Genomic DNA, 22,159 nt, shown 5'->3' with positions numbered 1-22,159 from the left:
ATCGTTATTTGTTTTACGACGCGTGATCTATCGTTTCGTTATTCTCTGTGGAAAATTGGAAAAACAGATCTCGTTCGTCCCTGTTCTTTCGATCCTTTGACAGTACGATAACAAAGTAACCAAGAGTTTAGAACGAACCACTTGGAAATAAATAACTCGTCGTGTTGTTCCCGTGTGATTTTCCTACGATACGATATTTTTTCCTCTTATTTGGAAGTAGTTTACAATCAATTCTCATTGGGAAATAAATGATTCTAGCTGAATTTAATGTTTAAATTTAGAGATAAAATAATGTTTAAATTTCTGATCCATCGTGTTACGTAATTGAGTCACTTTCATGGTTGTTAATTCTTACGTTATATCTGTCACTGAATTTGCATATTTCTTCTTTAACTATAGGTATCTGTATATATATAGCGTGATATTTGTAGCACGGTATCGTATATTTACTTGCTGTTGAAAGGTTAACCTCGCGAATCTTTAAAATCTACAGCGACGACGCATCGTAAGGATCCGTCTGTTACGATTCTCTAAATTCAACGTTCGTGTCACGAGTGCAGGGGGAAAAAACAGAGGTACGTATTTAAGAGGAAAGAAGAAAGAAATCGTCGCGTAGTGGTGATTTAGAGTTAGAGGAGGCGGTGATATCAAAGCGACGAGAAAGATTCGCGGAGATTAGATCGGAGGCTATTTTAAGGCGAGTTCCGCCTACGACTAGCAGAGCTTGAGGTGAACGTGGCGTAAACGGTGTGGTGTGATCGACTTACCAGGCTCGTCGGACTCTTCAACCGGTTTCGGTTGGAAGAGTTCCTTGAAGTGTGGCTTACAGTAAAGCGTGCTCTCGTGGCTCTCGTAATTGTCCACGTTAAGCTGCTTGCTACACTGCACGCACCGGAAGCAATTCTTGTGCCAAACTAGACCCTCGGCCTTTGTCTGTTCCATTTGGAAGACGACCTTGCCGCAGCTACGGCAATTGGGATTCGTGTCGCCGTTTTGACCCACCTGTCGTCAAATTCCATTATTCCTTTACCGATCCTCCGCTTTTTCCTCGCTCTTTTATTTTTCACCCGTATCATCATCTCGTTCCCTTTAACCGGCCAGTTTTCCTTGTCCCAATTATTCCGATCGGAGCCGAGCAAACTGGCAGATCGCGGGAACGAGTTGACAACTCGAACGCGATACCACAGTCTTTAAAGAGGATATTTACATCTTTATGCTCTGCGTTATATCATTTCTGAGAAGCGTATCGCGCCGTTACGCGTTATTAAAGCGACAATTTTCCAATAATTCGAGTAAACCAACAGAGAGACTAACCAAAGATCAAGTACTTGTTCGGACGTGTCGTAAACCGAACCACAGATATTCGCGGTAAGAAACTTTTGTACTTTTCGATAAGAGATCGATAGATTTTCTTCTCTTCTGGCAAGTACGATCTAAATATTACACTTTCGATTATCTACACTTTGGTTAAGCCGACGATAAAGATCTTCCTTTGAGACGAAGATGAAAGAAAGATGTAGCCAGCGTGTACTCGTATATTAATAGCACCGGATGTCGTAACTTCCTGTGACAAACTAATATTTCGAAGAAGACAGTGGTAGCTTTTTGTAATTAAAAGGTTAATCCTTCAGCCGGGATTTTTTTTTTTCGACCGATCAGCTCCTTTGTGTTTGCTCGGCTATGAGAGAGGAAAAGTGGACGAGCTGAAACGATCGATTCCACGCCAACAGCTCGAAACAGGAAGGCTATTTACGCGCTCTTCGCGGCTGAAGGGTTAAGTACGTCAATGTTAAAGTATCCAGAGGAAGAGAGAGAGAGAGAGAGTGCGGGAGCTTACGGCGTTCAGCTGCTGTTGCACTTTGCCCGCGTCGATCGAACGCACATGCAGCACCGTCTTCTTGCTGAGGGCGTCGAATTTATTGAAGCTCGACTTCTGTAAACACAAACAGTGCACGCGTCAAACGAGAAGTGCTCGAAAGCCTTCAGCCCTGGTCTTGTCGTCGAGGGAGAACATCTCGTGAATGTGTGCGCGCTTCGATCTAGTCCGAAGCTTGTTCAGCGTGAGCATGAAAGCGTGTCTCGCTGATCGGAGAAAAGTATAAGCGGAGTTTCCTTTATTTCGTTTGTTTTATGCCAATAGTTTTAGTTTTCTGCGAATTTAAAGGATATGCGAATTTTCAAAGATAAACCGTGCCCACGGTGAACGTTCTTATTACGTGGTAAAACTAGGACGCTTCGTGCGAGTGTTGGGTGCGCTCCAAAAAGCTTCCCAAACGGTACAGAACGAGAGGATTAAAGGTAGTTTCACACGGAGACAGGCTACGACGCGAAAGTAAAATACGAGAGGCTGCTGTTCGTTGTTACAGCTACCGTCGAAAATATTCGAACGATAAAAAAATTGAACTAGCATCGAACCGTGTCTTTTTTCGCAACGTTATTCGTCACGTTTATTTATACAGCATACAGCGTGACATAGATCAAACGAAATCGCATTCCGTTGTTTCACGCCTCCAGAGCTAATACACGTGCCATCCGTATCATACGCGAATCACGATCCACGTATCTCCGTGTGAAAGTAGCCTAAGGAATCGTCCAATCGTTCGCGGACCGAGCAGATTGAAACGAAAGTCGCAGAAACATCTAATTTCTACAATATCTACTACTCATTAGCGCTACGTCGAATAACAAACTGAAATGATAAACCGAACGAAATAAAACTTTCGTTTCAATCGAATTGCGAGATAGACTGGAGCAATCTGTAAGGGGCACTACGATCTTGTTCAACGAAGTGATCAAAAGTAGAAGCAAGACCTGTTTGTCAAACATTTGGCGAAGAAATAATAATAGATGGATGCCGAGAAGTGAAGCTGCGTTCGAAGAACGGCGTGGCAGGCGAGAAGCGTTGGAGAATAAGAAGAGAAGTGAGGATAGATAAAACCTTGGTGCGAATCGACCGTATTTGTGGTTATGTGTTTCGGGGGTCTTACCTCGAGCTTCGGTCGATCCGTGTCCTTACCCTCGCTCGTTAAGTTTGCCAAACTACAGTAGGAAGCCCTCTGTCCCGAGGTCGGTTTCGTAAGTTTTCGATTAAGGTTTCATGCATTCCGGGGCCGGGGAAGGCACCGAACAAAAAGAAAGAAACAGCACGGGCTGCGGGTTAGTGTCGTGTGGTAAATATTCGAAGCGCTACCTTCGTTCTAGAGTTGGAGAGATTCAGCGGTTGGCGGTCTCTGCAATTCCCCTTCTCCCCTTTCTTTTTTTGCTCGCCAGACGCAAGGCGAATTACTTGAGCTAATATTCTACAGCTGTTTACCTTCCACCACGCTTCCTATTGTTATCTCTTTGAATTCTTTACTTTTCCAGATATTTTCTGTTGTTCTTTCTGCTTCTTTCTTTGCTTTTCGCGACGTCTCCTTTTTTTTTTTTTTTATCTTTTACATTGTATTTGCTTTCGAAGATTTTATTCTTGAAGCGTGGTAGGAAGCAGGCGAGTATACGCACATCGATACAAAAGTAGCGTAGATGTAAATTTTCGCGTTTGAAAAATGTTGTTGGAAAAGACGCGAGAATTTTATAACGCGTATAGATAGTTCCGATTTACGTTTACACCGCGCACTTTTATGCGTTCGCGCGAAAGCGCAGAAATGCACGCGTCGCAGGTGATATTCCCCGATCGCGTGTAACGTTCGAGTGTAATAACTTTTGCAGCGTTTATCGCGTAGAACGATTCTCCAACTGTGTTTCGTATTTTTAACTTTTAACCGTGTTTCGTGAAAGTGTAAAAGCGCGCGAAACGACCGCGATCTACCAAGCTCCATCGAAGCTGCTAGATTTTAAACTTGTATCGGATCTTCGACTTTTCTTTTAGCTTTACCGTTGCATCGTTCGGTACATAGAAGATCCATAGAATATTCTGCTATTGGAGAAAAAGCGTTGACCGAAGGAATTAGACTGAGCCAGCTCGCAGGCGAAATCTTAGCGTACCACAGGCCTGTGTTAAGTAAATTTCCAGTCGAGCAAGAGAATCGTTAACTGATAAACAAACCACAGCGCTGGGTACGCGCTAACGTGACCGAATTGGCAGAGAAGCGCCTTAAAAGGTTGTCGGTCGCCAATTGGTCGATACAAAATCGTCGCCAACCGCTGCATCGCCAAAGAGAAAGAAAAGAGGACGAAGGAGAGAGAAGAAGAAAAGAAACGAGAGGGGCGAACCACGGAGACAGCTGGAATTGTTTCCCGGGCTTGAGCTTCGCTCGAGTAGCCTTTCTTTTTGGCACCGACCCGGCCCGATGCTTTCTCCGACACGACGCGAATACGTCCTTCTCATCCGTTCTCCAGCCGGATCTATGCAAATTGAAATTTCAAGTTTCTCCGCCAATTTTATCGATACGCACTGTTACGTAGTCCATAATCGTAAATTATTGAAAAAAAAAAGAAAAAAAGAAAAGAGAAGATGATAGAAATCTATGAAAGAGTTAAAAAGCAGGCTTCTTCCTGCTCGTTAAAAAAGAAAAAGAAAAAAAAAAAGGAAAAAAAGAAAGAGCGATAGAACGAGTCGGAACTGAGACGATTTCACTGAGTATGTGCAGCGGAGGCTACGATGCCAAGGAATTATGTCACTCGTCTCGAAATCCGTAACCGGATAACCGATAAACGACGGATACACGCGGCGAAAAACTCGTAAGACCTCGATTCTCGGCCATTGCTGGCTGCACAAAGTGGGGCAAATGAGTAGTAGGTTATTATCAAAGCCGGCCCTCCCTTAAATGGAGAGACAGCATTCGCGGCGTTACGGCGACCGACTGCACGGCAAAACGCTTCGGTATCTTCGACGACGGCGCGGCGCGGCGCGGCGTACTCGAGCGAATCGCTCACGTGCACTCGGGAAATTCTTCGATCCATCCTTTCTACGCGTTGCTTATTTTTGGCACAGGACGAGTATACGATGATTCTACGACAAGATTATAATTACGAAATCGTAAAAAGGAAAATTAAACGTCAGCGGCGCATGAAAATATTTGAACGTTTATCGCGGAGGATTTTCATAGATCGAGAATTTTAACAATCGAAGATAATCGTTCTATAGGTGTACGCGGTATCGGATTGTTTTTTTTTTTTTTTACTTTTTCTCCTTTGTATTCTTTTTGTTCGACGAGAATAGCAAAGATGAAACATTCCAGCAGTCCCCGATGTCGTCCAACAGGTTCACGAAAGGTACTTACGAGGGCCTTGACCGACACCCCGGTGAAGACTAGCGCGTCTTTGGTGAACTTCGAGTAACCCTTCTCGCATACTCGCAGATCACCCAGCGACCTTGCTTTCTACGATCGTTGGGAGCGTCAATGGGAAGTCAGATTAGCAGCGAGTTGCGGATAGTTTCGCGGAGTGGCGAGCTTCGTGAATTTGTTTATCTCGGAAAACCTTCTCGTCCGTGTATTTCCCAATTTTTCTAAATTCAATCCCGAAACTCTATCACGCGGCAGAGTTTTGCTTCGATATTGTCATCTTGCAACGATACCATCGCAACGTTGTTTGCGGTGTTAACCAAACGATAACCTTTCCATTTTTCTAACAAAACGTGTTATCGTATCTGTTCGATGTTATTGCATTCCGAAAGAGATACAAACGTACCGAGGCGAAATATCATCCGCGATAACGATATGTTACGAAAGTTTTTCAGGATTAAAGAGGCAGAGAGGTTTTAACGAACGTCACGAAGCTCGCACTCGTTATGCGATTAGTATGCTGTTACGATAATCAGGATAAATTATTTGTTTGTCGTTCGGTTAATCCTATTGCCACACATCGCGAAGCGAAATAACGGAAGTTCGAAGTAGCTCATGCAGTAATGACTGTTAATAGGGCTGTCGTTCCTCTGTCGTACCACGAAACATCAAATGCCGAGCAACATGCTCGCGAACAACTCCAATTACGCTCGAGAGCGAATCGAACCGATTCAACGTTTCTACTTTTCCATCGACGCGGCCAGCCAAAATAAAAAAAAAAAGAACTCAAAAATAAGGGCTTATGCTATGTAGCGATTTTTCAGGGAAGACAAAAAGAAAAAAAAAAACACAAAGAACTTTGTCGATCTATGGTTGCGAAATTGATCATGGGTTCTCGTTACATGCTCGTTAACCCTCGACTACGAAGGTTCTTCTCTCGGATACCGAATCATCTTTTCGAATTACCCACACCATCTCGTTCAGGCTCGCCTTCCGTCGTTCCGTTAGGAAGTTAGAAGGTTAACAAAGCGAAGGAAACACCTGACAAGTGGCAACGGCTTATTTTCCATACGTGCCGCGAATATTTTTAGGCAATTAGAGTCTATGCGTCGAGGGTTAAAGCTGCCTCTCTTCAAAGTGTATTACTTAAGGCAGTAGTTCACACAGAATACGCGAGATAATACGCGAAGCGAGTCGAAAATTTATTTGAAATCTACGTCTGTGGTATCTAACGGATTCTACGATTTTCTACGTAGATGGCACCGTTTTGATTCTGTAAATGAAATTTGTATAGGAATATCAGCGATCTGATTATAATTTCCACTCGCCAGGGGTGAACTACCCTCTTAAAATAATCGCTTACGGATTAATTATAACGGTCTTAGCAAGAAACAACGAAAATTGAGACGCGAAAATGGGTGGCAAGATGATAAAATATACAAACCTCTTCGGTGTCCATGGCGTGATTGGCTTTCCCGTACGCAGTGTGATCGCCGTCGCTCATGTTCGAGATGTCGCCAAAGCTACGACACTGTTAGTGACAAAATAACAACTGACAAAGTGTAATTCGACAGCCATTAAAGCGGTTTTCTTTTGTCGTTTCAGCCGCGCGAACAAGCGTTCGTTATATAAAAAGACGGTCGTTAAAAGAGTGACAACGAGTAAATCTGATAAATGACGCTAATTGTCGATCACGCGACATAAAATAGTCGATTAGAAGATACGTACGAAAAATTAGAAAGACTAAAAGTAAGTGGTTTAATTATGGGTTTTTTTTCTTTTCCATACTTACCAACTGTTTGATCGACACGCCAGTCGCGATCTTTTCCTTCGTACATCGATCTTGCTCGTTTCGAGTCGCCTCCGATACATAATTCTGTGTCTGCATGCACAAAATACAATGCACAGGGTACAAAGCTAATCACATGCGACTGGATATACGGTGATTCATAGTCTACTTGGGCTATTTCGATCGGACTTCTACTATCGTCATTGCGGAGAAACCTCGATATATCACGATACTCGTGGGTGATTACATCGTTACATTCGCTATACATGCAGGATAATTTACGAGTAACAATTTAACAAAGGAATTGATTAGCAATTTCTCTACCTCTGCTGTTTCTATACCAGAGAACGCCCGAAGCGTTCTCTTTGTACTTTTCGATAGGATCGATAAATCAATGGTACTATTATGCGAATAAATACTTATCGACAAATTTATACAAGATTAATCTTCGTTGTTCCTCGACTATGTATCGGCGATAAATTAAGCTATGAATTTTCATATTTCAACTTTCTTAATTTGATCGACGTTTACGGTCTCCGTTCCTAAGACCGGTTCTAATTTGACGTTCTTCGTCGCTATACGTCGATCTCGATCTCGAACAAATCGTAAAATTACCTCGTCGAGTTTACGGTTTTTCCACTTGGGACCGCGTTTCCTCGCTCGGACGATCACCGAACGAAGGAGAAAAAAAAAAAAAAAGACGCGAAGAAAGAGTGGACGCACGCGAGACGAATTCCTCTTTGGCCGATCGCGTGAACGGGACACGCGAGCCACGTGGCGAATTTACGTCGATCGTGGCTCGTGTAACGGGCAACCACGGGCTGAATCGAATCCGATCACGGACGATTTACCGGATCGCGACCGACTGTGCGACGAGGAAAAATTGCAACCACTTTACGCGCTCGCGTGGAAAGTGTTGGAGACTTTACGGTCTTAAGTCTCTGGCCGACGAAACTTACCAGAGATTTCACGTTCACGTTCGATAGATCGTCCTCGTCGGAGAAATCAAGGGTTTCCGGGTTCGTCTGCCGGGGACCGGGGTGCATGCTCGGCTCTTGCAAGTTAGAATTCTAGCAAACAGACAAACACGCGCACACTGTACATGCAACACGGTTATACATTATCGTATCGTAGACAGAAACGATACAACGTGTTCCTTAGATCGTCCAGAAGGTTTCTTTCGTTTCATAAGATGATAAAACAATTTCTGTGTTTTTATATACATTTCGTTATATTTCTATTATCATGTTCGTGCGTAATTCAATAAACTGATATAAAACAAAAAAAAATCATTGCGCGTCTATTATTTCCTTATAAAACGAAAGAAACTTTTCAGACAACCTGATACTAGCGCGATAAGTAGTTGAGATATTCGTAGGTAGATCAATTTTCCAAAGCGTACCACCTTTCACGATTAAGAATTAATTTTTACCAATGCGAGTATTGTTATTAAATCAAAGTATAGCATTTACGCGTACGAATAATAACTACGATATATAAGTAACAAGATACAACGTGTATACGATGCGATATAAATTATTAGTCGGTCAAAGCTTCCATTTAAAACTACGTTATATCGTTTCCATCTGCTGTACGTAGACGGTTAGAAGGATCAAGCTTGGTATTTCTATAAAGAAATACTTTGACTTTTCGAGTCTTTGCGCTTCGAAAATCCCCTTTCGGCATTCCATAGTTGGAGAAGTTCTCGTCAGCGTGGAGAACTATCGGAAAAAATGCAGACCTTATCGGAAGGCAAAGAAGAGGCTGAACTTTAAATATCGATCTTCGGAAATGTTCAACTTCCGAGGAGCTTTCCTTTTAGAAGGAACTTTTACCGAAACTTCTTTCCAGACGGTCCATGTTCTTCGTTCGTGGACAACGAGCGAGTTGTTTTTCGACTTGTAGAAGAACTTTTCCGTGGACGAATCGAATTACTCGGAAACTCGCGACAAAAGGATACCGAAAAGGCTGCTCTTACGAGAAAATTCTTAGCGAATGCTCGAAAAAGAAATTCGTCTGTTAAGAACGCCGTTGCTTGGAAAGATAGACCGATGCGAGCGGAAAATGTAAATGGAAAACGTAAATAGAAAACGTAAATGGAGAAGTAGAGGTACCGTTCTCGGCGTCGATTAAAGTGAAAAGCCTGGAAACTATTGCTCGGAATCGGAAGCATGCAAATAAGGATTAAACAGGCACTTCCGGTTTCTGCCAAGACCATCGTCTATCGACGTGGATGCTTCTTCGACGTCGCTAATTAACACGACATAACGGTTCATGCACATCGTGTGTTTCTACCGGGTTTCTTCGTCAGTCGCGGGTTCCTCGGTCTCGATTCGATCGTCTCGACATCCGGCTGGCACCTTTTCTCGTCCGCAGGAAGAAAGAACATGCTCGCGAGCGCGCGACTCTTCTCGTTTGCGATTCGTCAACACAAGGTGTTAACAAGAAAAAAAAAAAAAAAAAAGAAAAAAAGTGGACGAGAAGAATGAAAGAAACGAAATTCAATGACCGAAATTCTATCGTTATTTGGTTCCTCGGTACGTGAGAAATATAAAGTACGAGCGAGATACAAAGCCGACTCGCCGATTCACGACAATTGCTAGTTTATTGGATCGTCGGAAAAGTTGGCGTAGAGTTCGCGTTATAAATTTCTATCGAACGTTCGCTCTTTTTTAACACTTTGTAGATGGCTGTACGGTGTTGTAGAAAATTTAAGGAACACGCTTCGGTGCGTTCACTCACCACAGAGATGTTCTCCTTTTCGAGCTCGTTCTTCTTGCTCTTTTTGGTCTTCTTTGTGCGAGGAGTGAGATTCGGCGAAGCATCGTTACCGGCGACGCCCTCGATCTTCTTCTTCTTCGTCTTGGTACCAACCTTCGTGCCCGGCGAGGTCACCACGCTCGTGCTCGTTGTTATCGTTTCCTCTCGGCTTTCGCTCTGTGTTAACAGGCAGAAACAGATTTTTATTGCTTTATCGCTAGGGTTACCGACGGTGATTCCTATTGGCTGCGTCCACGACACTACGCGTATCGAAATTCATATCGAGATCTACGTCTGTATCCGTATTGGAATAGAACGATCGTGTTAACTATAATAACTTTTTCTGCCTCTATCCACGCATCGTCTTGGTTTTCTCTTAATACGCGTCCTCCAGCGGATAAAAAGCTCGCGTAATCTGTAATCTCGGCTAAATTAGAGGATGTCGCTCCAACAGTTCCCCTAATGATATCCTGCGTGTTCCTTCGTGCGTCTTCTATCGACGCGCATCCGCAGGGAGAAACTCGAAAGTTACGAAATATCGAAAGTAGTATCGTTAATAACGATGTTCCGACCATACTGATATATACTCGCGCGGTAATTCGATCCTGTTATTCTTTCGAAAGTTTAGAAATAAACGAAATTCCGATCAACAGTTGTAAACCGAGCAGCGATCGAGAAGCTTCTTTTTTTTTGTTTTTCTAAAAAAATCGAGTAAATTGCATCGGATTTTAATCGGTAGTCCGATGGCCTACTAATTTGCATAGCGGAAAAGCGACGCCGAGGATAATTTCGAGGCTCGAAAAATAGCTAATCTTGGAAAGTGGATCGACCGTAAGTGTAACAGCACGCACATTCGTGGAGACCGCTTTCCTTCGATTTCAGATAGTTTATGGAGATCGACGATCGTAAGGACGCTCCTGCCGATAATTTCTGGAATTTTGATTACTATTACGAATATCGTTAACGAGGATATATGGAGATATATCGTGGTGGATTTTTTCCCGTAAAATTCTTAATGTATTCTCTTAGACGTATACGACGATCAACGAGCAAACTGGTCGAGGAAGAGCGAATCCTCGAGTTAACTAGATATTAACGATCGGCCAGATACGAATCGCGCAACAGAGCGATTTTACTGTCTAACAAGCGAATCGTGAAACAGGTGCACGAACCCTAGGAAACGTTGGAACTGACAAATCTTCTACGCGAGAAACATTCTGTAGAAACTCGTTGGAACGTAAAATTTATTTCGTACGCGATTTGACGATAGTTTGATTAGAAAAAGATGTTAAAATTAAGGTAACAACGAGGTAGGCGTATTAGAATCGAAACAAAGAATCGTCGGATAGTCGTGTTTTATCAGAAGCGGATCGCATTTGCGTCTTGAAGTTTACGTTAACGCTTGGCGTTATTGCGTGGCAAATATTCTTCTCTCGGGACGTACGCTTATCGAATAACGTAATTGAAACAGATGGAAAGATTCTGTAAACTGTGGCTGCCATAGTTTCGAAGATAAGCAAACGACACGTTTACTAGCGTTTTAAATACAACGCTGATCTTCTCACGGCAATTTGTGTTCGCGGTCGTTGTGTCTAATGAATTTCCGGTTCTCGCGCCCGTAGCTCGCCACTGTCCTCTCGGTAAATCGATAAGGAAATCGTCCGAGTCCAAGCATGCAATTTACGAAGGCTACGTTTTATGGTGATTTTAAGGAACTCTGCTTTAATTGACACGACTGGCGGTGCAGTAATTAAATCTCTGATAAATATTCATAGGCGGAGCCGAGCGGATCAGATCAGAACGCGATCTTAAACAAGATGTTAGTAAACATCGCACACTTTCCACACGATTAACATCTGATGCGTAAGATTCGTCCGGCGTTCTCTTCTTCTATTTTTATAAAATTATATTATAAATCCATTATAAATCTTTTTTCAAACAGATATTCGAATTCCGAATTGCTAATTAAAAGAAAGATACATAGGAGTATAATTTAACAACTTTTCAAACATCATGATTAATCGATTCATGCCGCCTGAAACGTTCCCACGGATCCTTTTCATCGATCCTTTGATTAGAAAGACACAAAATCACCTCAATTTTTATGTAAGATACGTTTAACAGTCTCTCGTATGTAGTTCTTTCTCTGTCGAACTGTCAGAACCGATTTAAATATGGCAATTCGTCCGCGAAGCGTTGCGTTTTACTTTCAAAAACGATATCCAAACAGATGGAAATTAATATTCGATACGAGGCCGAGATAACAAATAAACACTGTTACGTATGCGAGATTAGTTAAAATTAAAATTAGCCCCATTCAACGTACAAATTTCTCGCGATCATTTCTCCAACTGTCCGTTCCGATCCGATAAAATCTCTGTGAAATCTTCATCTTCTGTCTCGTCGAACATTCCATAAATAATTCTTAAAGCGGTCGTAGCATCTCGATTTGTAAATTAAAAACGATCCAGGCTTGCGAAGAACTGGCCATATACAAATTCCTCGCGATAATACGCAAACCGCTCCTTCGAATCTCAATCTCGATCAATGCAGCGTTTAATCGCGCACGATTGTTAATTACGCGAACAGCGAAAGTAGCAAGGCGAACCTCGACGATTCCTTTTGCTCTGGTTGCCCCCGGTCAGCTTAATGAAGAGATCCCGACGTGAAATTAGTTACGACGATCGTGGCGCGTTCTCCGCTGCCCCGGTGATAACTTTATCGCGATCCTCTTATTAGACGACGCTGATCGACGCGATGCTTCGTTGCGAGCGTCGCTCCGACCCGGCACTCGTAATTACACGGTCACGTAACTCTCGCAAACCCGATTCCGCCGACGATTACGCGGCGTTCACGCCGAACGCAACCGCCAAAGATCTGTGGAAAATCGCGCGCCAACGTTTCCCGGACTCTGACTATATCTCTCTTAATTAGCACTGCGACGACTGGTGACGATGCGACAACGTCACGCGAGTGTTAATGACTCATATATATATATTTATATAGAAATATAAATAGAAAAATCACGTAAAACGGTTCCGACGAGGAATCTACGTTTAATTTTGAATTTTTAATAATTTTTATCAAGCAGGGAAATATTTTGCGACGACGAAGACATTGGTTGTGCCAAGTCGTTGAACGATCGAGTTACGTACGACGATGATTTAAAAAGTGAAACGTATAATATTGTATTCGCGACGATACGCTTAAATCTTCCTGCAACTACAGGTTAATATCTTCCTCGTTTTCTCGAGGATCGAGCGCCGAGAATAAAAATGGAAAAAAGGCGAGCCTCGCGTGATCGGCAAATTCGATGAATAATAAGATGGTCACGGTGAGCGGGAACAGCGACGAACTTTCGTAAACCTGGAGACTTTCTAATTCGGAGACTTCCGATTCACTTTCACAATTTTTGGCTGAAATCTCTCGATCTTCGTTCCCTTCCGATCGTCCCAGCACGCGATCGTTCGACCAACACCACACCGGCAATTTTCTCGTTAAGAGCAGCGAAGATGCGAGGTAATTTTCAGAAGGAAAAGAACGTTCGCACGTACCGTGGAAAATCGTTGCTTCCTTCGCGCGAGTTTCTTTCACGCTGATCCTAATCTGCCTCACTTTCTCGCGACCACCGAGCAATTCAAATTCGTTCGATTTAGAAAGTAAAAGATAAACGTTCGTTAAACGAGCTTCGAAGATCACCACAAACACCAGTAATAACAATTTCGATAATTCTCGTCGAAAACTTTGGGAAATTTCGAAGAAATCGAACGATTCTTCCTGGACGAAGATCGGCTGGTCGCTGAGGACGACGACGCGCGTCTACCTTGGTAACGAGGTCGACGAAAGCTGACGGAAGAACCACAAGGAACAGACGAGAGGGAAGGAGAGAGTGCAAGGGAATGCAAAGAGAAGGGGAACGTGTTCGTGGAGCGCCCTGGGGCCGGGGCTCCCTTAGCGCTAGAGCTCGGGCAGACAGACATCGCGATACCGATCAGAAAAATTCTATGCAAACGGGAAACGTTCAGGAAGAGCGTGGTCGCGCCTGATAAAACAGTAACCGCGGGATAAATCACTCGAGGATGCAATTAAACCAACGATAGATCTCCCCTTTCGGTAACAAAAGTCCGGCTAAGTATTGGCAGATTGGATTTGTGCGAGGATCAAGCGTACTTTTTGCTAGAACAAAATTCAAACAGATAAGAGAGACAGAAAAGGAATACGTAATTGTAGGATGAGGAAATTGCAGAACTTCGAGTTGCTCTTAAATCGAGATTGACTTTACAAGAAGAGAACGTCGAAGATGGAAAAAGTTGAAAAAAACGAAGAGACAAGAAAGTAGATACGATTAGATGTTCTATTATACAGCTGTATGTAGCTATCTGAACGAGTTTCGCGCGTATTGGTCCGTGAATCGCGAGTTCTATCCGACGATAGATCGAATTTACGCGATAAGCGAAGGTAGTATAAAAACCCGAACGGACAAGAGAGATTAAAGAGATGGAAATAGACGAAGAGGTAGAAAGGTATAGCCAGTGATTTTCGTTGGATGACCTCGTAGCGAGTTGACCCAAGTCCTACCTGACCGAAGATCATCCTCGTGGAGATTCGCACCGAGGATCGAGACGTTTGAGCGACCGCTAGATCCACGACTCTAAAGCTGTCTGGCAACGTTTGGAAGAACCTGACCAGGTTCAGAAAACTCGGTGCTCTCCAAAGCGTGGACAGCGAGGAGGAAACCGTGGGGATACGTTGGATTTCCGCGATTGGCCGTTTCCACCGGACACGGGGAGACGGTTGGCCGCGTATGGGTGGCCAGGTGAAACACGAGGGGAGCAGACGGTGTTCAGAATAGCAGAACGAAAGGTAGCAAACCGATCCAACAGTAAACAGAGTCTCAGGATTGGCCGGTGGTTCTTCGTTCAAGATCGACCTCGATCTACTCTTCATCGTGCTTTCGATGTAACGCGTTCGTTTGGTTTTTTCAACGTCACTCGGCTAAGTTTCACGCGTATCTACGCGTGTTTCTGTGTGCGTGTGGGGGAGTCGTTTCGTGACACGTGATCGAGGAAACCGGTATTCGAATAACGATAACTGGAAACTTTGGTCGCTTGACATATAGGAAGTATATCGTGATCTTGATCGAGTGTGGAAATTATGGAAGTTGCGCGTATGGAAAAGACCGACCTTGGTAGCTCGGTGTTCGAGAGTTGCGACCTTGAAAGTTCAACGTACGAGAGTCGCGGTATTTAAATTTCGATGTAGCAATTTTTAAGCGAAGGTATTCGTTTAAATTTCATTCGGACGCTCGCAACGACGATTTATCGAAAGTTTAAGGTTGAAAATTCTAAAAGGTTACGCAGAGAATTCACCGTCGAAAATAACGTCGAAACGCTCGTTGTCCTAATTTAAGTGTCCCGAGTTTGAAAGTTCAACGACGTTAAAAAAAAAACGGAGATTTCTAAATTTCAGCTTTAAAACTATTCAACTGTCGAACATTTTCATCTAAATTCGATTTCAGAGTTTATTACGAGCTACGAAATTTCGTGGCCACTGTCACGGAATTTTCACGCAAAAAATGAGAAAAAAGCTCTGCTTTCCGAAACTCGGTCGAAACTTTTAACTGGAATTTGTCTGAATTCGATTTAAAAGTTCGTCATGACCCCGATCTCGGTCGTGCTCGTTCCTAGCGGAATAGGTTACACGGCATGGGCGGTAGTCGTTGAACCGGCTGTCCGATAACTCGGTTTCGTAGCGTCGTCTTGATAAACGAGCGGATTGCTTCCGGTACGCGTTCATCTGTTCACGTGAAGCCCGTGAATTATCGTTGTCGCTTCTATTCGTGTCGTCGAGGTACGTTCAACTCGTTGTTTCTCGTTCCACCAACACGCAACGTTATTTCCGGAGCCCTGCACTTGCTAATTAATTTCGGACGTACAACGAGTTTGGTCGAAACACGGCTGTGCGCTTTCTTCTTCGGTGCAGTCGATGCTCTTTCGAAAGTAAAAGCCCCGATAACTTTTATCTCGCTGTTCGTAAAAGTGAATCGTAAAAGCGAAATTTATGCTTGCAAGCAAGAAATATCCTGATATTTCGGATCTAGCGAAAGTACCATAGGTTTGTTCACAGTTTTCGTCCGAGGATCTAAAAATCAAATCCGGAAAGTCGATTCCGACGTATCTGCGAACCGGTCAAACGCTAGATACGAATAAAATTACGCGACTTGGCGAGGCTTAATGTTACGACTTGAGACGGGACTGTTTTTTAAAAATAGTAAGCGATACCCACGAAGATAGCGAGCTGTTGACGAGCGGGTAGCAAGATGGAATTGTCGTAATTATTCGGTGATATTGTTCTATTTAACTAGGATTACGTGTTACCACCGTAGGCCGCGAGTTTCGATACTTGTCAGGAACGTGATTTATGCCGCGTATGAAACGCGATTTAATTGCCGGCTTGTCGAGTTTCGGTTCGCGTTACCAGGTAGTCGTAATTCCGTTCATAGCCGTGAACTACATTCGTCCATACTCTCACTGGACCTCGTGGTGGAATAAAGAAGGAGCGCAGGCTCGCGTGTCGTATTCTTCGCCGGTGTCAATGAAGAGAAATAACGGAGAATGAAAGTGGTTACGCATCGCTGCTCGGTGTCAACGAGCCAATTAGGCCTTTGTTATTTAATTAAACGCGCCAACGTTTACGCTACAACGCCTTGCCGCTTCGACGTTTCCTTTTTTTCGTCTCTGTATTTGTTTTTTCTTTAGCTTTTAGGAAAAAAGTAAAACAAAAAAGAAAAGAATAAAGAAGTCAAGAGCGCGAAGAGTTTTATGGTGAATCGAACGGAACGTCAGCTTACCTGGTTAACGAGATTAATTATCACCGCCACGAAATATGCGTGGGAGCAGAAGCAACGGTGTAATTAGTGCCGCGGTGTACCGGCAGGAAAAGCGGAATGGCTCGTTTGCAAGAATTACTCAACACTCGGCAGGAACGCGAATAACACTGCCTCTTTGCAACGCGACGAGCTGGTACCATCGGTTCGCTACGAAATAGCTTTGCCGGAAACAACGTAGCCGGCCAATTACTCTCAAGCTGTGTCTACCGTATTTTCTACCTTAAATTCGACCTAATAAAATCTTCTCTCTCGACATTCCGCGTCATTTATCCGACGAAAAAAGGCTAAATACCGATTACTCTCGAGCTGCGTGCTGACCTTTTACTCGAAATTTAATTCAACTTTTACTTCAGCTAAAATTCTTCGCGTAAACGTGTCGGCCGCGTTATTTGGTCAGTGAAACACGACACACATCACTCAACGTCAAATAACAACAACGGAATCATTCCTTCTAATGTATTATATAATATGATATAGAAGGTACCATTTAATTGACGATAGAATCGCATAGATTTTTCAATATGAACCGGAAGAGCGTGTGTGCTACAAAGGTGAGTTACACCGAGCTACGCTGGAATTATACGAAACGAATCTCTGCGATCTCATCGTCGATTAAACAACATCCTTCGTACGAACGAGTATCAAGCGTTTTGTCAGAAAAGTTAGAAGGGTTGATAGAACTCTCAACGTTTCAAACTGTCAAGCGCGTCCTACCTTAATGTAGCTCGCTCTTACACGTCTTAACAAAGGTCCGTGTGGTTGATTAGTCGCAAACGAAGCAACACTTACGTCACCCACGTTAGAAACGTCGCTGGTCTCGTCGTCGGGGGTTGCAAGAGGCGCGCGAGCCGGTGACTCGAGCTCGTGGTTCCTAAGTTGTTCCTCGTTGACTGGTTCCGCGTCGTTGTCGATCTCGAGGCACTGCGTCTCGGAGACTATCTTCACGCTGCTCTCGGATATCACCACTTCTGTTTTCTCGATGAAAGTGGGCTCCGATACGGACAGTTCGCTGGACGATTCCGTTATCGCGTTTTGCTCGTCCATGTTATCGTTTGCTTCCTCTTTCGTTTCTTCCTCTTTAATTCGCCCCTCCTCCTCCTCCTCCTCCTCCTCCTCCTCCTCTTCCAGCAAATTCCCAATCGAAGGATCGATCTTTTCAGTCGACAGGATCTCGCGAGCCTGAATATCTTCTGAAAGATATTGGTCGCAATTTTCTTCGCTTAGCACTCGACGTTCCGTGTCCAGGAACTCCTGAGTACTAGCTGCATCTGCCGAGCTTTCCGAGTGACTCAACGTTACGTCGTCGAAGCTTCTGAACTGCATCGTCGGCGTGCCTCGGGCCTCTTCTTCCGATTCCTCGATCAGCTTCCCTGGAACGGATAGTTCCTCGACATCTTCGGGAATTTTCTCCTCCATCGAGGAGGAAGATTTATCGTTCGCCGATACCTTCGACTCCTCGTCCACCGAGAACTCTTTCACCTCCTCCCTTTCCTTGTCACGCTCAGTGTCTACAAGCTCGAAAGTATCAGCTAGTTTCTTACTCTCCGGTACGGTTTCTTTGGCGAATTCTTCGGTGGTACGAGGCCCTACGTCCTCCTGACACAAGGACTGATCGAAATTATCAGAAAACTGACCAGTTTGTCGATCTTCCGTATCGACCATCTGCTCTGACCACGTGTCTATCGCGTCTCTCTTCCGCGAACGGTTCTCTTCCATCGTTACAGCGTCTTTCGCGATATCTGTTTCCGTAGATTCGAAGATCATGCCCTGTACCTCTTGTTCTTGTTGGTACTTGTCCACGTAACTCGCAGACACGGTCGTGGTTACCTGGTCTTGCTCGTGTTCGTAAGACGACTCGAACGATTCCTGGTTCGTAGTCGTCGCTTCCGATAGCCTCTCGGTGGCCTCCGTGGGTCGAAGGACGGGATAATTTGGACGCGGATCTTCGTCGTCCTCGTTCTGCGGGAATTTGCCATCGTTGGACGTGTCACGCGCCAGCTGATCGATCTCACGAGTCGTTGTTTCTTCGACCAATATCGCGCTACCAACTTCCGACTGCTCGTCGAACGCCTGTTCCTCCTGCTCCTCCTGCTCCTCGTCTCGAAAACCTGTGATCGGTTCTGGCTTCACCTTCTCCTCGTACGAAGAATTCGAGATTTTCGTCTCCGGTGACATGTGACCATTTTGATAACTGTACGACTTGTCCACCAACGCGGAATGTTCCGTTTCCGCCACGATGAATTTCGCGTTTACATCGAGGACGTCCTCCTCCTGATGTATATCCAAGACGATCCTCTTGACCGCTTCCGGCTCGTTCATCGTTTCTTGTTGCTCGTCCGACTCGATACCGGCTTCCTCTTCGGTGCTGGAGCAAATTCTCAAGGCTAGCTCGCTCTCGATTAATTCCTGAAGACTCTTGTCGTCGGTGTCCAACTCGTTACGCGTGTTGTTAGTCAGGATTAGGTCGTCCTCGTCGTCGTTGTTGTCACACAACGAGATTAGTTGCTTGTTACTCGCGGTTAAGTTATCCAACTGGATCAAACCGTTGTTAGATTGAACACTACACACCTCGCTCTTTTTGCTACTTACGACGTTGATCGACTTCTTGGTCGCCACCTCCGCCATTGTGGTGCGCTTGGATCGTCGGACAGTCGCACCCTGGACACCTGCGATCACAAAATTGTATTATCGCTATTGTTACGCCGCGCGTGTTTATGTAAATTTCTAATTCCACAGAATTGGCTACGAATTTGAAGATAAACAAAGATACACGTCGTTTCTGTCCTTTATGAAATATCACGCGACGAATACGCACGCAGTGTTTTATGGCGACTGGAAAAGTTATTAGGCGCACCGTTACGTTTCTCATAACACTTAATTAATTAATTAATTAATTAATTAGCTGCGCGTATATTAAATTTCGTATCGTATACTGCGAGGATCGCACGTAGAATCGATGGAAGATAAAGATGCGTAGAAATATTTTCCGTAGCTACTGTACGCGGAGGAAATAGAGAAGGAAATAAAGGAAGATGGCGAAGGAAATCGCGAGTGACCTGTGAACGCTGAATATGCCGGTCGAAGCAACCGGCAGCGGTGGTTTTATGGTTATGCGAAGGCACAGCTTGCTTTAGTAGCCCCATAAAGTGAACGGCCGAAGAAACGCGTTCGTTGTTCGTCGACTTCACGACGGGACAACGAGTTCGACCTCGGTCAGGAAATTAACGACGAGAATTCGAGAGAAACTCCGCGCCCTCGCATCGTGACTCGCCATTGATTTACGCGACGTAAATAACAGATTAACGTTCTGTTTGGTAATTCGCGCGCTCTTTCCCGTCGAATTATCTCCTGTCTGTACAACTGGATAACCGATCGACGTTGCGCAGTTTCGTGCCTCCTTTGCGAGTCATTCGGAAGAAGGTCACTGGGTATTTCTGGACCAACGATTTTCCTAGTCTTATTCCAGGGACGACTAGCAACAGAGATTCGTTTAATTCCACGACAGAGTTAGATCGCACGACGATCGTTTTCATTTTGGTCGCGAAAGCAGATTGCACGCGCCGTGCATATCGCTAAAAAATTGCGTCGTACGTACGATGCCGCGGGGAAGTAAGAAGAGAAATTTCCTTTCTCGAAACAGTTACTCGAAATATCGTAATTACGAAAGACCGAATTGATTTGTACGGTTTTTCTCAAAGGCTGTGTTTTTGTTTATCATTCGTGTAATCGTTCCGAAGTAATCTCTTCCGGCACTGTGTATGATTTCTTGCGCGTTGGATCGTCCTTATAAGCCAGCGAAGGTTATTAATATATCCGTACATTTGGATGTGTTCCCCTTGGTATAAACATTCGCGATCTGACGATTACGAAAATATGCGGGGGCAAACCGGAGATGGTAGGTCGTAGCAGAGAAGAGAAGGCACGCTCTATTCTTAGATTGCTCCGAATTCGGTGAACAACGAGATCCGCTGTCCTTCTGGGAGAGACGCCGCGTAATTCGCGCCACTCCGTACGACCGCAGGGATGCTAACCAGAGAGACCACTCCCTCCCTTTGGCTCTAATTTCCGTCGTGTCCTCTCGGTGCGCCTGCATCGAAATTAACGGAAGATGCGGCCGTATGGAACTCAGGAAGCGGTTGCAACGCTGCCGCGTTGTTGGCTGCCAACTTGAATCCTTCTATTATTAGCTATTCCGTGCGTTCGCGTATTTATGCCATAGCGACCGAACGTATTTCGAAAATGAAATCTGAAACTGCTCAAGGATACCACGCTGGCTGCTTCCTGGAATTCTGTTGTTTCGCAAATTGAAAGATTTTTGCGAGCCATCGTGAAACAACAAACATCGTACTGGCCGCGCCAGTTTCCTAGAGGTTTCGGTTTCCCGCGTTTCGAGCTTCGATTTTCGCAAAAATTGATCCTAAAAGTAAATGACGCGCTAGATACCAGTAGAATTAGATCGCCGAAAGAAAACAATTTTTTACAACTCAATATATAACAGGACTGTTTCAGTCCTTCGTTAAGTATCGCTAAACCATACGTACAAGCACTGTACAGCGAGCTAGTTTCTAGGATGATAAGTTACGTTCTCGAATTTTAAATTCATCTTGAGACGACGTTAGATCGTTGGTATACGTATTGATACGCGTCAAAGTTATTAACGCTTTGACGACTTTGTATCTACTAGGCCATACTCGTAAGGACTTTAGACGCTTCGAAGAATCACGTTCCACGAACATATCCTTGAACAGTATGCAAACAGATGACAAAGTGGCAACAGATCGTTCACCGGTGAGAACGCACCTTTAAAGGCTCTGAAAGATTCTGTTTGCGTCACGTATTCTTGTTGCACACGTTTCTAAATTCGTCACGTGCAGTTTATTCCGGGAGCATTTCGCGGAAAAATTTATGGCCACCGAAACGAGCGTTAATCGATGTTCTTTGGCTCGTTAAAGTTGCCGTGGGTCAGGCTTGTGCTTGGAATTAGAAAGAATAAGACGCGCGTGCAGATACGGTAAATTATACCAACTACGAATTAGTCGAGTGCGATGATCGGACTGGGCATAATGAAACAGCTTCTAAACGTCTTTTTAATAGTCACGATTATTATTCCGGTCGGTGGCTGCGTCGCGTGGATGTTTTTAGCGAATCACGCGGCGAAACGACGCGGAACTCTATGTATATTGATTTAAAGTGGTCGTTAAGGAATTCCTAACTGTCTCGTCCACGTCGATATATCGTAACGTTGCGCGTATCGTTGCACGATTTTATCGATGCCGCACACGGCTCTGTATTTATAAGCAAATGTTTCAGTGCGATCCGCTTGTACGAACGCGAACTCTTACTCGCTAAATTCGTAAATCGCGGACAGAATTAAGTGGACTCTTGTTACGCGAGCGACTTATTCGTACGTGCGAACCTGCTTCTTCTTCGACAAATACGTGCAAATTCGCGCAATTTCTACTCTATGGTACGATATATGATGTACCTTTAAGAAAG

General features: G+C 44.3%; 2 protein-coding genes across 18 annotated transcripts in view; one reads left to right on the top strand and one right to left on the bottom strand.

The window, feature by feature from the left end:
• The window catches only part of LOC139991004 (erythroid differentiation-related factor 1), an 88,533-nt gene that overhangs the window by 23,786 nt on the left and 42,588 nt on the right, over positions 1–22,159 (top strand). The window lies entirely within an intron of this gene.
• LOC139991000 (uncharacterized) overlaps positions 1–22,159 on the bottom strand; it is a 72,818-nt gene that overhangs the window by 17,015 nt on the left and 33,644 nt on the right. For 7 of the 17 annotated variants that reach the window (XM_072010723.1, XM_072010736.1, XM_072010721.1 and 4 more), the window contains 10 exons: positions 19,253–19,329; positions 17,453–19,195; positions 9,757–9,951; positions 7,974–8,084; positions 7,018–7,107; positions 6,670–6,756; positions 5,223–5,321; positions 2,988–3,056; positions 1,838–1,933; positions 768–1,002 (listed from right to left, as the gene is read on the bottom strand). In XM_072010723.1, the coding sequence (XP_071866824.1) occupies positions 768–1,002; positions 1,838–1,933; positions 2,988–3,056; positions 5,223–5,321; positions 6,670–6,756; positions 7,018–7,107; positions 7,974–8,084; positions 9,757–9,951; positions 17,453–19,195; positions 19,253–19,288 (2,761 nt within the window). In that variant the 5' untranslated portion in view covers positions 19,289–19,329. The remainder of the gene's footprint in view (positions 1–767; positions 1,003–1,837; positions 1,934–2,987; positions 3,057–5,222; positions 5,322–6,669; positions 6,757–7,017; positions 7,108–7,973; positions 8,085–9,756; positions 9,952–17,452; positions 19,196–19,252; positions 19,330–22,159) is intronic. The other 10 variants (XM_072010724.1, XM_072010725.1, XM_072010727.1 and 7 more) reach the window with 10 other exon arrangements.

The sequence above is a fragment of the Bombus fervidus genome, chromosome 9, assembly GCF_041682495.2.
Source record: "Bombus fervidus isolate BK054 chromosome 9, iyBomFerv1, whole genome shotgun sequence".
Classification (NCBI taxonomy): domain Eukaryota; kingdom Metazoa; phylum Arthropoda; class Insecta; order Hymenoptera; family Apidae; genus Bombus; species Bombus fervidus.
The sequence above is the reverse complement of the archived record's forward strand: the minus strand, read 5'-3'. Positions and strand labels throughout refer to the sequence as shown.